The 13,317-nt window shown below is 35.7% G+C and overlaps 2 protein-coding genes across 3 annotated transcripts in view; both read right to left on the bottom strand.

The window, feature by feature from the left end:
- The window catches only part of SKIV2L2 (superkiller viralicidic activity 2-like 2 (S. cerevisiae)), a 97,921-nt gene that overhangs the window by 23,041 nt on the left and 61,563 nt on the right, over window positions 1–13,317 (bottom strand). The window contains exons 20-22 of the mRNA XM_012655266.1: window positions 11,201–11,311; window positions 8,946–9,134; window positions 2,008–2,171 (exon numbers count right to left, since the gene is read on the bottom strand). Of these exons, the coding sequence (XP_012510720.1) occupies window positions 2,008–2,171; window positions 8,946–9,134; window positions 11,201–11,311 (464 nt within the window). The remainder of the gene's footprint in view (window positions 1–2,007; window positions 2,172–8,945; window positions 9,135–11,200; window positions 11,312–13,317) is intronic.
- On the bottom strand, window positions 4,684–5,461 carry LOC105819122 (YEATS domain-containing protein 4-like). Of its 2 annotated transcripts, XM_012655288.1 has the most exons (2): window positions 5,289–5,461; window positions 4,684–5,135 (listed from the first exon to the last, which is right to left on the bottom strand). In XM_012655288.1, the coding sequence occupies exons 1-2, from the start codon at window positions 5,459–5,461 to the stop codon at window positions 4,781–4,783; spliced, it is 528 nt and encodes a 175-aa protein (XP_012510742.1). In that variant the 3' UTR covers window positions 4,684–4,780. The 2 variants fall into 2 exon arrangements, with proteins under 2 accessions (XP_012510742.1, XP_012510741.1); XM_012655287.1 differs by having other exon boundaries at window positions 4,684–5,461.

The raw sequence follows: 13,317 nt of genomic DNA, 5'->3' as shown, positions 1-13,317 counted from the left end.
ACTAAAGAATATACAAACAAAAAATCTAGAAATTATGTATATGAGGAATGAAAATTATGTACACATGGTCAAAGGTGAGATTAAGAGTTTTCAGGGTACACCTTTAGATAAAATGTATATTTTGAAACATGTTAATATATAACCAATGTAAATAAGGTATTCCATATAAATATCCAAAATAACAGAATGCACATATTCATTGGAGATATCTGAGTTTATAACATCTGAACAGACACACATGTGTACACATAACCTTAACATGTAATTTTTAATAAAATGTATTATTTTACCTTAAGGAGTAATGAAGAAGAGTGACAGAGGTTTATTCAAGGAAATGGTAGATCTTTATAATTATTAATATATAACCAATGTAAAATGGGTATTCCATATAAATATCCAAAATAACAGAATGCACATATTCATTGGAGATATCTGAGTTTATAACATCTGAACAGACGAACAATATTTTCACCAGGAATGTCTGAAACCATTTATGAGGCCTGTAATTCTTGGGTCCTGTCCATTAGGGTCATATTGAGGACATAAAAGACTGTTTCAAAAATATCTTTTATGAATTCATTGAAAATGATGATCATCACTGTATGGACAAAACAAGATATATCCTCAGGATGGATACTGCTCATGAGCCACCAGCTTGCTACTTTCAAGTTAAGGAGGACAGGGGCAAGCTGGCTCCTATGGCAGGAAACATTTCTCATGGTAGGAAATAACTGATGAATTTTTAGGATAGTGTCATAAATTGTATTTTTCTAAAGATGGCCACAATAGCATCTCTTATTCTACATGTTCTTCTAGAATTGCACAAATCTACGTATACTGCCATGTGCACATGTGGCCAATTTCAATTTAAATTATGTAAAATTTAATATTCAGTTCCTCGGTTTCATTAACCACATTTCAAGTGGCTTGTGGCTACGATACAGAACAGTGCAAATATAGAACATTTCTATCAGCATAGAAAGTTCTATTGGACAACAGCTACTTCCCCATTAAGAGGTGGAGTCTAATTGCCCTCCAAGTGAAACTGGGAGGGTTTATGACTCACCTGTAATCAAGAGAATGTGGTGGAAGTGATGCTGTATGATATTCAAGCTAGGTTACAAAAGGTAAGCTAGGTCAGAAAAGACAATGCAACTTCCACCTGAGCCTGCTAGAACTCTCACACTGGAGCATTCAGCCTCCATGTAAGCAGTCCTAACATCCTGAGGCTGCTGTACTGTGAAGAAGCCCAAACAGCCTGCATGGAAATACTACATGGAGAAGCTGAGAGAGGGGAGAAAAGAGAGAGAGAGAGAGAGAGAAAGAGAGAGAGAAAGAGAAAGAGAGAGAGAGAGAGAGATCAATCCTAACATTCCCCAGATGCTCCAGACTTGTACTGTTCCAGCTTAACTACTTGTCTGATGGCAATCACAGGTGACCCTGGGCCTGAACTATTCAACTGAGCCCTTCCTGAATTTCTGACCGATAAAAACCACTACAGAATAAAATAACTGTTGTTGTTTTAAATCATTTAGTTTTGAGGTCTTTCGTAATGTGGCAAAAGATTACCAAAATAGAAAATAATATAACCAATTTTAAGCTGTGGCCTATAATATACTCAGTTGTAATACCCTATTGTTAGCCCAAAATTTCAGTAAAATCTATGCATATAAAAGGATAATGGTTATTAGACTAAGCTTTAAGGTGGGAAAATGTTCATAAATATAATAAAAAGAGTATACAAAATTGTATATAAACTATGATTATGTAAAAATCCCACAACGTCTGAAAAAAGTCAAAGGAAATACATCCAAATGCTAGGGGTGCTTGTGTTAATTACTGAGATCCAAGAGATATTTCTCAATTTCATGGTCTGAACTGTGTTTAATGTGGAAGGTGCTGTACAAACTTTGTATTTTTAGCACTTTTTTCCTAAAGACTGATAACTCTCAATTTAAAATTAGTATCTCATTTTAAAATCAAATTTCTAGAAGAACCAGATTTTACCTGCTTATCTCACAAGCCACTCGTCCTTTCATCTCTATGACATCAGAAGAAGTAGCAAACCCCAACCTTCTTAAAACACGTTTGCGACATTTGAGTTCATCCATTTGCAGGACTGTTCTTGCTTTCTTCAGTTCTCGCTTTGCAGATTTAATATCTATTGCAATCTAAGAAACATAAAGTATAAAGAAAGTTCAATAATAAAACGAACAATGTAAAATGAGATTTATTCATGAAATAAAGCAAAAAATATTTTCTAAGGACGCCTTACAACATACTTCTCAGTTAAAGCTTCAATGCTGAGGGGATAGGGAGAGTGAAATACAGGAGCTTCTTAGATACATTCCCAGGATATTACAAAAGAGTAATGATATATCTGAAAAGTTATTAAATACTATCTAAAATTTTAAGTACATGGAAAATATAAAGTGTCCACTTGAAAAATCTGAGGCAGAGTAGGGAGATATTAGAACTTGTAAAAGGTTTAGGAAGATGGAGAATAGGGCATGGTTTCTGCTTAAATGAAGGTAAGGAGGGAGGGCTACAAGAAGGGGAGAGAGCTGGATAACCATGAGTTAGACAAGGTAGACTGGAGGGGATAGAAAAAGTCAGTGCTCAATTAGGATGGGCTCTCCCAAGGCAGAATTCATTGGACAATTAATCATACTCCTAAAGTACCAATCCCAGCAATTCCAGCTTTTCATCCGTAAGGAATTAGGCCATAGCTTAGAGAACAGGGAAAGAAAGCTGAGGGCATATGAATCTTTTCTCTTGACTATATTTCCTGCATGATGCCCTGAAAAGTCTTCCCTCTCTTTGCCTAAGTTGGAAATAGCTTTAGCAAAGAGAATAGGCCTTTATTCAATATAGAGATGAAAAATTAAAATGAAAATACATCTTGAGTTCATCCTTGAGTGGATGAGTTTTTAAATTCAGTTAATTAGTAAGTAGTACATATTTTCCAACTGTGACATACGTATGGTAGTATAAGAGCACAAAAATAATGGTATCTTCAAGTGGAGGCTTTAAGTTTAGAAAATCACTGACAGAAAAGTTTTGAGGAGCTGAAACCCAAAGAATCTGTAATTTTGCTATTAAGCTTCAACTGAGGAGGAGAAATGATAAAGGTGATCAGCAACTGATATTTACTCACAAGTTACCTATGTACCCTATTTCTGATGGTTTACGTTATTTAATTAGAATAAGCAATCCTAACAGGTAGGGAACTAATATTAAATCTGCATTCTACAGATGAGAAAACTGAGGCACAGAGAGATTACTAAGTAAGCCATTCAATATTACAGAGCTACTGAGTGATAAAGATGGGGTTCCAATCCAGGCTAACAAACTCTAGAATCCAAGCTCTTAGTGAATTTTTACGTTGTCATAATGCCATGTCACAGGAAGCAATGTTTTCCATGCTAGACAAAACTATGCTATCCTAGCATGACTTACCAGGCCTATCAGAAAAAAAAAGCCAAAGAATTTCTTTTCTTTTAAAGAGAAAGTGTTGGCCGGGCGTGATGGTTCACACAAGTAATCCTAGCACTTTGGGAGGCTGATGCGGGAGAACTGCTTGAGGTCAGGAGTTTGAGACCAGACTAAGCAAGAGCAAGCCCCCATCTCTACAAAAAACAGAAAATTGGCTAGGCATGGTGGTGTGTGCCTGTAGTCCCAGCTACTTGGGATGCTGAGGTGGGAGGACTGCTTGAGCCCAGGAGTTGGAGGTTGCAGTGAGCGATGATGACGCCACTGCACTTCAGCCTGGGAGACAGAGTGAGACCCTGTCTCTCTCTTTTTTTTTTTTTGAGACGGGATTTTGTTCTGTTGCCCAGCCTGGAGTGCAATGGCACAATCACGAACTCCTGGGCTCAAGTGATCCTCCCGAGTAGGTGGGGCTACAGGTGTGTGTCACCATGCCAGATAATTTTTAAATTTTCTGTAGAGATAGGGTCTCACTATGTGGCCCAGGCTGGTCTTGAACTCCTGGCTTCAAGTGATCCTCCTGCCTTGGCCTCCCAAAGTTCTGGGATTACAGGCATAAGCCACCATGCCCTCTCTGTTTTCTGGGTTTTCTTTGACTGAGGATGCCTACATGAGCAGAGCAGAACACTGTGTTAAGCACTGTGAGATTTATAAAGCTTGCAAGGTAGTATAAGAGAATCCAATATTTAAGATTTTTTTCACAATTTTTATATTTTGAATACAAAAATGTTGAAATGATATTTTGGATATACTGGGTTAAATAAAAATATTAAAATTATTTCTACTTGTTTCCTTTTTTTTTTTTTCCCCCCGTACACTACATTTATTGAATACTGACTGGGCACATCATATACAAAAAAGTAGGATGGGGATAGGTAAGAATTTGAAGAAATTAAATATACACATTAATTTATCACTAATAATAACTACTAGAGAAGTACAAAATTTGTACATTATGCTTTATAATGAAATTTTGATGCCTGTCAAAAGGATAATAGGCTACACACATACTGCGATAAAAATATTTTTAAATTGTGCTTAACGTCAGAATTTCCCTCAAATGGGTTGGTAAAATGCCTACACAGCATCTACTCTTCCACACATACATTTTCCATTAAAGATTGCTTGAACAGTACAAATACTTTGACCCCATCGCTGAGAAATTCACTGTCGACCACTGTATGTGCAGTTCCTCTAAGAAACATCACAACATTCGCATTAAAGCCCATTTCTCCATTAAAATCCACCTTATTTTCAGTCTGGCTTATCACTAAGTTCTCTTCAGAACTGTTTATGTATCTTTTGTCTGATCATCTTCTTCAAGTTTCCTGATTTCATTTTTTAAACAATTTATAGTTTCACGACTTGCTTTTAATCTCTCCTTAAGCTCTGCAATTTCGAAGCTTGTTTTTTTCTTGGCAGCTTCTAATTTTTCTCTGGTTTTCACTTCAAGTTCTGAAAATTCTGTTTCATGCTTATAGACTCCTAATGTTAGCCAACGAGATGTTGTTAATAACTGCTGCATCATTGCTGTTGGGTCTTCAAATATCATTTCATCACAGAATTCTGAAACTACTGTCTTTTTCCCCAGCATTGCATTGGTGTCTGATTGAAACAGCTTTAGTAAATGATACAGGGTTACAGGTCTTTCATTAGGGTCAATGAAAAATATTTTGATGATTATTTCAAATTCACCCCATCCCGTTTCAGTAATTTCATATGGAGGTTTAGTAACAACTCTTAAAGGATTGCCATGGCTTTCATGTAATTTAAACTGGATTTTTTTCACATATGCTGACATATCCTCATTTCTATATGGTTTTACATATACTGTCCACTGATGGGTGTGCCCGTCTTCTCTTTTCTTTCCAAAATATCGAGCAACATTACCATAAACTATTGGTTTAACGATAGTAACCCCCTTCACTCTCCCGTCGGAGTCAGGCCCAAATTCGGCCATTCTCTTGAACATACTGTCCCACGGAAGAAGCCGCCACTGCCGCCAGGGAAAGATACCGGGCTGGCGCGGTCGCCGCTGCCCTCAGAGGCCCAGCTCCTCCCGCACGAACCCGGGCGGAGGGTTTCTGGTGCAACGAGGGCGAGTCACCGGGGCTCGCGGCGTTCCGGAAGACCATTCCTTGTTTCCTTTTTAATGTGGCTACTAAAAAATTTAAAATTACCTATGTGGCTCGCATTGGACAATATTGTTCGAGATCTTGTTCTCCATGTTTACAGTTGGCCTTCTGTAACCATGGGTTCTACATCCGTGATTCAACCAACCATGGATCAAAAATACTGGGGAAGATCATATTGCACCAGTATTAAACATGCAGAGACTTTCTTTTCTTGTCCTTATTCCCTGAATAATACAGTATAATAACTATTTAAACAGCATTTACATTGTATTAGGTATTATAAATAAACTAGAAATGATTTAAAGTATACAGGAGGATGTGCATAGTTTATATACAAATAGTACACCATTTCAGGTCAGGGACTTGAGCACCTGAGGATTCTGGTATCCACAGGAGGCCCTGGAACCAATCTCTAACAGATACTAAGGTACAACTGTACGTGCCTGAAATGCACGGATACCTAGGTATAGGGGCTTTTATCCAAAAAGTGAGATCGGCTTCCTTTTCCACTTAATACATTTGGACTTCTTTTCCAAAGAGTACATATGAATCTACCTCATTTTTTTTAATGGCCATGTTAATTTCCAATGTGTGGATAGGAATATTTCATATATCTAATTCCCTATTGATGAACACTGAGGTTGCTTATATTCATTTGCCTTTTCAAACTATGCTACAAGAACATCCTCTGTACTGCCTCGCTTTGTAGTCTCAATTCCTAGAGGTAGGAAAGTTGAGTCAGAGGGTATAAGCAGTTAAAATGTTGACAATTGAGGGACCAGATTCTGAAGCCTTCTTAGGCAGGGCTAAGGGATGTGAAATGTGTCCTGCAGTCACTAGGAAGCCATAAAAAGACTTGCTTTTCCCTAATTGCTAACTCTTTGTATTTTTTTCATCAAAAAAAAAAAAAGCACATTATAGACAACGGGGGTGGGGGGTAGAGAAAGGGAGGAAAAAAAATGAAAAAGGTCTACTATAATCTCACTGCCCTAACACAACCACTTAAAGTTTTCCTTTTAGTCTTTTACAGTGTGTATTTTTATTTTTGCCAAGTTGTAATCACGGGCCATATCAATTTCAGATCCTGCTTTGTTCATCTAATGCTTGTGCATAAGCATTCTTCCATGTTATTGCAGAGTCTTCATAACAAGTTTATTTGTCCCCTTCACCTAGACACTAATGCCTTTTTCAGTGTATCTAAGCAGCTCAATAATGGCTTCAACCATTTCCATGGATGCTTTCCAGCCATCATTCCACCACGCTCAAGTCTCCCTGTTCTTGTGCTGTGGACACATTAAGGCTGACCCTCTGGTGGCCATGTGGGGAGTGGTTGGAATCAGGTAGGAAGCAGCTGCAATGGTTCTGGTAAGGTATGAACAGGCCATGATCACAACTAGATACTTGCGGAAATAAGTAAAGCTTTTGTGTCTCAGTTTGCTCATCTTGAGAAGCACCTGGCAAGTTTCCTGGAGAGGGCCTAGTAGTACTTCTTGGTGGACTGGAGCATAGCATAATGTGTGTTCACTAAGCATGCAGCCACTCTGGTCCATAGGGTACAGGGCCACGTGATGTTAGCTTACAAAAAGCTATTAACAGAAAGGAAGAGTGCTTTATAACTATGAACTAAACATACTACTCTTATTAAACCAAAAGAATTTCTACTATTTATTTATCCAACCAATACTGGGCATTTACTTTATAAAGATGACCATTATGAGAGAGTATAAATAAGTTGAAACGAAACACGTGACCCAAAGGAGCTTAAAATATAGTTTGTGAGACAGAGAAACAGATGTATTGGGTAAAGGTGGTATGTGATAAAAGTTGAAAAAGTATAATCGCAAGGAGTTACAAGTTTCATGAAAGAAGTGAGATTTGTAGAGGATAAAAGATTCTAGTCGAAAAGAAGTGGATAGTGGGAAGGAATGTGTTCACTTCAAAAAGCTTTTTCTAAATTCATTATAGATGATGGTTATAAAAATGTTTTACTCATGAGAGATTATAGCTAATTACCCTAAAAAGCTGAACTACTACCACTTGCCACTACTAGAATGGCTATAATAAAAAACACAGACAATAAGACGTGTTGGTGAGGATGTGGAGAAACTGGAACTCTCACAAACTGCTCATCAGAATGTAAAGTGGGGCTGGGTGCGGTGGCTCACGCCTGTAATCCTAGCACTCTGGGAGGCCGAGGCGGGAGGATCGCTTGAGCTCAGGAGTTCCAGACCAGCTCTGAGCAAGAGCAAGACCCCGTCTCTACTAAAAATAGAAAAAATTAGCAAGTCAACTAAAAATAGAAATAAAAAATTAGCCGGGTGTGGTGGCTCGCGCCTGTAGTCCCAGCTACTCAGGAGGCTGAGGCAGGAGGATCGCTTGAGCCCAGGAGTTTGAGGTTGTTGTGAGCTAGGCTGACGCCACGGCACTCACTCTAGCCCGGGCAACAAAAGCGAGACTCTGTCTCAAAAAAACAAAAAACAAAAAACAAAAAAAAGAATGTAAAGTGGTGTAGCTACCACAGAAAACACTTTGGCAGTTTCTCACAAATTTAGTTACCATATGACCCAACAATCCCCACCCAATTCTACTCATGAGAAATGAAAACATGTCCACACAAAAACTTGTACAGAAACATTCATAGCAGGATTATTCGTAATAGCCAAAAAGTGGGGAAAAAACAAATATCCATCAACTAATGAATGAGTAAACAAAATATTGTATACCCATACAATGGAACATTATTCTGTCATAAAAGAAGTACTGATTCATGCTACAACATGGATGAACCTTGAAGACATTACACTAAGTGAAAGAAGGCAGACACAAATGTCACATATTATATGATTCTATTGATAAGAAATGTCCAGAACAAGCAAATCTATACAGACACAAAATAGATTTGTGGTTGCCTAGGGCTGAAGGATGGGGGAACAGACAGTGATTGCTAATAAAGTTTCTTTTGGGGGTGATAAAAATGTTCTGAAATTAGATAGCAATGATGGTTACAAATATCTGTGTATGTACTATTAATAAAAACCACTGAGTTGGACACTTTAAAAGGGTGGGTGTTATGTGAATTATATCTCAATTTTTAAAAAGCAAAAAATTTTTAAAAACCATACATCAAATACCAAGCTACAGCAAATGAACTTCATCTTGTCTTGCTGGTAAGAATTGACAGGTTACAGAGCTGATAGTTTTAAAAGACAGACCTTTTCCTGTTTTAGCTGATAAAATCAATAATAGTACAAGAAAATGAAAAATACTGATTCATTTATACACAGAATTCTACTAAAAAAAAAAAAAAAGTTCCTGCCATACCTGTGCCTTTTTTTCACAAAGTGTATACACAGTTTCCAAATTTGGGTCATTGTGAAGTGGATGAGAATACATTCGATGCTCAAAAGCCTCTACTTTCTGAATGACTTTTTTCAGTCCTTGATCTTGAATGCCCATATCATCAATAGGATCTAATAAGGGAACACCATCAGGAAAACGTTTCTGAACTTCCTAAAACAAAACACGTAAAATTTATTTTTCATCTTATAGAGACAAAATTAGTAAGAGTAAACTAAATCAGTATTTCCTTTTTTCCTATGCACATGGACATAAAAAAAAAGGATGGTCCACATATAATTTTTTCTTTTTCTGATTTAAATTGTAGGGCATTTTCCTAGTGCATTTGTTTTTGAAAATTCCTTTTTAATGCTGTACTATAATTAACTGATACAGGGATGTATTATAATTTACTAATAAGTCTAGTATTACATAGTTCAACAGTCCTGGAGGTGGCATAACTTACTAATAAACCCATTATCGTATATGTAGGTTGCTATAACTTCTTGCCATCATAAGTAATCCTGTATTGATCATCTGTTACGTGTAAACTGTTTTCAATTTTCAGATTATTTCCTTGGGGTTGATTCCTAGGGAGAGCACTACTGAGTTGGAAGGTTTAAACTTTTTAAAAGGTCCTGATTCCTTTTGCTAACTTTTTCAGGTACATAATTAATGGTTAAGTATAATAAGTGTAAGAGTACAGAGAAGGGATAGCTCATTATAAGCTGGTATCCCACTAGGAAACTTTCGGGATCCTGGATAGGCCTTAAAGGTAAGATAGGATTTGGCTGGTTAGGAATTAGGGTATGGGAGTGGGAGTACATTAATCGAAAACATAAATGTAAAGGGATCAAAGTCATTTTGAACATTACCATCCTAAATATGTAAATAATGCAAGGTTTTAAGAGACTAATATCTTTGTTAAGCACATATAGTACAACCTGGCCAATTTTTACATATAAAGAAACTAAGTCACAGGTAAAAAGTTCAAGAATAGAGAAAACACTAAAATTGTAGTTCTAAAGTTTAAAAAGGTATAATTAAGCAGCAAAAGGGAACTCTTCAGTCATTAAGTGAAGGGTTCTGTTAGCAGGCTTATTTTCCTGATTCTTCTTCCTCTGGTTTCCCAATATGTGGTGACCAACGTAAAGGCCTATGAAGGACCAAGGAAAACAACAGTCTAACCTTATTTAAATAATGAGGCAAAATTGAGAGTTAGGTTATTGCTAAAGTTAATGTCAACGCTGAAATATCTCATCACCAGACATAGCACAGTGATGTTTAAGGCAAATAAAGACAAGCCTGAAATTTGCCAACAGACCTCAAGAAAATTTCATTTCAATTTAAGTTCAAATTTAGCAAAATGAAAACTGACCAAATTGAGAAGCACGAAGTAATCAGTTTTTTTCATAATAATGGCATTATTTATGCTAATTTAATGACTAACGTGTATTTCTCCTCAAAACTATGCCTCTATTTTGAAAATATTAGAAAAAAATTTCAGTGGGACTTTATATATACTTCAATGAACTTAAAATATTTATTTACCACCAGACCATTAATTTTTAAAATTTCTATAGTGATTCTTTGAAATGATATCCACATCTACATAAAAATTTTGTAAAACTGTCAAGAGAATCATTCATTTCAGCAAGCCTGCCTAAGCTTAAAAATTCCTACTCTATACTGAAAGCATACTGTTTATCTTTGTTTTCTCAGATTCTAGTATACAGCCTTCACTGCACAGTAAATGCTATTCAAAGGTTTATTGACTAAATAAGTCACTTCTTTTTTCTACTGGACAATTAAATTTTCTAGAAAGTAGTAATTTTTCCTATTGAAAAAAATGATTTCATCCATTTATTAACTATATTCAAAAATGGTTAAAAGTCTTGGCAGCATATTGTTTTATACATAAATCTTTTAATAAAATCCATAGTTATTTTCACTTATAATGAATAAAGCAGAACATATTTAGCATATAATAGTGAAGATTAATGGTGCAGTTTTCCTTTGTGAGTACTCCTTTAGTAACTTACTTTGTTGGTGGATTCAAAGAGAGGACAAATATACATGCAGATCTGCTGCCACTATTTTTATGAGAAATAATTGCCATTATTGGTAGTATTTATATTTTTTCTGAAAGAAAGCAACATACTTAAAACATTTGTTACCTCTTTATAAATCTTATTTACAATATGTAAACTTTATATTTAATTTATAAAATTAACACATACCTGAATTGATTTTAAAACACTCTGTCTATTGTCCACTGGCCGAAGGTCTTTAGGAATATAAAGTCTAACACTGCTGATAGCAGACAGGAGATGCACCAGAACTGGGACAACCTATGAATGAAAAGTTATATAATATTACAATTTAAATTGCACATATTCATATTCTGCTATTTCTTAAACTTGGATCTTTAAAAGGAAGGTGCATTTACAATATGCGACAGGTGTAAGAAGTAGATAATAATCACTGTGGAGGTAGCTCCCTACACTAAAGCTTGTATCTTAGTAGAGACTATATTTAAAAAGTAAAAACTAATTCAAACATCTAAATAACAGGAAAATAAATGATACATAAAAATAAGAGATCTCTTCAATACAGAATCCATTCTTTATTCATTTTTGTGCTCTCAGTTCTGGTACTTTTTGAATACATAAAAGTACTACTGTACTACAAAAGAACAAAAGACTCCTGTTGAACAGATTTAGATGGCCAAGTAAGGTTCATGTAACTTCTGGATGGGTCAGAATGAAAAGTAGATGAAAAAAATTATTTTAAGCAGAGAAAACAGGACATTCCATTAGATACAATCTTCAAGAACACCTATCTACAAACTTACTTCCATGCTTTCTCCTATCAATACCCTGCGTTCACTATCAAATTTTGCTCCCTTTAAGCTGCTCTTGAATCCAGAGGGCCTCTATAAACTAGGACAAGGTTAATATTTTCACAGGTCCAAATCAGTCAGTATGTTGGTCTCTTATGGCTACTTTTACACTTATCACCAATGAAAACACAATTATCATTGGCTTGCTGATAAATATATTCACAGTACTTTACTGAACAAAAAAATGGCACAGTGGTTGGACATGGGTTCCAGCGTTAAGACTGCCTGGGTTTGAAGTCAGCCTTCAGCTAGTTGTGTGACCTTGAACAAATTAACCTTTCTAGACTTCGGTTTTCCTCATTCATAAAAATGGGGATAAAATTGTATCTATTTCATGAAACTATTTTGAGAAATAAGACAATGTATGTAAAATACTTAAATTAGTACCTCAAACACCTCTTAAAAGTTATTTAGTGTAACGAATGTCCAACACATGTTAACGAATCTGTACATAACAGTGTTAAAACAGCAGAGGTCATATACTAAAATACCAAAGAGAAAAGGTAGACAATATTTTTTAGTGGTAAGAAGTGACAGAGACTGAAAAACTATAGAGTGCTTGTGTGATTTAAAGAAGACAACTACAATTGTGCCAGGCAGGAATGCAGTACTAGTGTTTCAAGATCTTTCTTTTTTTTAAAGCCAGAAATCCAAATTATTTCAAAGTCCTGATTTTTAAAATTTGACAAGTAATTTACATTTTCACTATTTTCCAGCCATTAAAAAATTAGTATTTTTCCTGTATAGCAACATTATTAGCCAACGTTCTATTTGAAAACAACTGAATAATACCATGAACTGTTCATTGTACTTTCTCAACAAATTTCTCTACTAGGTTTTTCGAACTGTTAATAGTCTGCCAAATGGCATAAAAACTAAAAATAATTCACTTAGCTTTGGAAAGTAAGAATATTATGTATTTGTAATTGAATTCAATATGCACAGGTATGTATCTAAGAATTGTCTCCAAAACAGAATAAAACTATTCTGTGAAAACTTGATTTAGTCTGAAGACAGAAATTGTCTTATTTGTAAGGCTGGTTCCTATAATAAACTCCATCCAAGAAATGGTCAACTAACACATTAATGGTAGAAAAGAAAACTACAAAGGCCCTCCTATAAATGTCTCCTTAAGTACAGGAAAGGGAGATCCTAAGATGTCCCTAATTAGAAACATGAATTTTTTTAAAGGAGAAGTTAAATGTTTAAAACCCAAATAATAGAAGGCAGGTTAAAAAAAAAAAAAAAGGGAAAAAACCAAATAAATAGTTGTGTGGGGATGAGGGGAAATTTCCCCACTGCCCAGGAAGGTTCACTAAAAGATCAACTCACAAAAGGCAGATTAATAAGAAAAAGAGATTTATTTACTGTGTGCATGAAGCGATCACAGAGTGATTACCCAATATCCCAATGGGGGCCAGAAATTTATATACTTTCATTTTAGAGGCGAGGGAG

The sequence above is a fragment of the Propithecus coquereli genome, unplaced genomic scaffold, assembly GCF_000956105.1.
Source record: "Propithecus coquereli isolate 6110/MARCELLA unplaced genomic scaffold, Pcoq_1.0 Scaffold47, whole genome shotgun sequence".
Classification (NCBI taxonomy): Eukaryota; Metazoa; Chordata; class Mammalia; order Primates; family Indriidae; genus Propithecus; species Propithecus coquereli.
Note: the sequence above shows the minus strand (reverse complement) of the source record. Positions and strands in the feature narration are given on the sequence as shown.

What these genes read in the sequence shown, in the direction of transcription:
- LOC105819122 (XM_012655287.1), bottom strand. Translation starts at nt 5,461, where the DNA reads ATGTTCAAGAGAATGGCCGAATTTGGGCCTGACTCCGACGGGAGAGTG.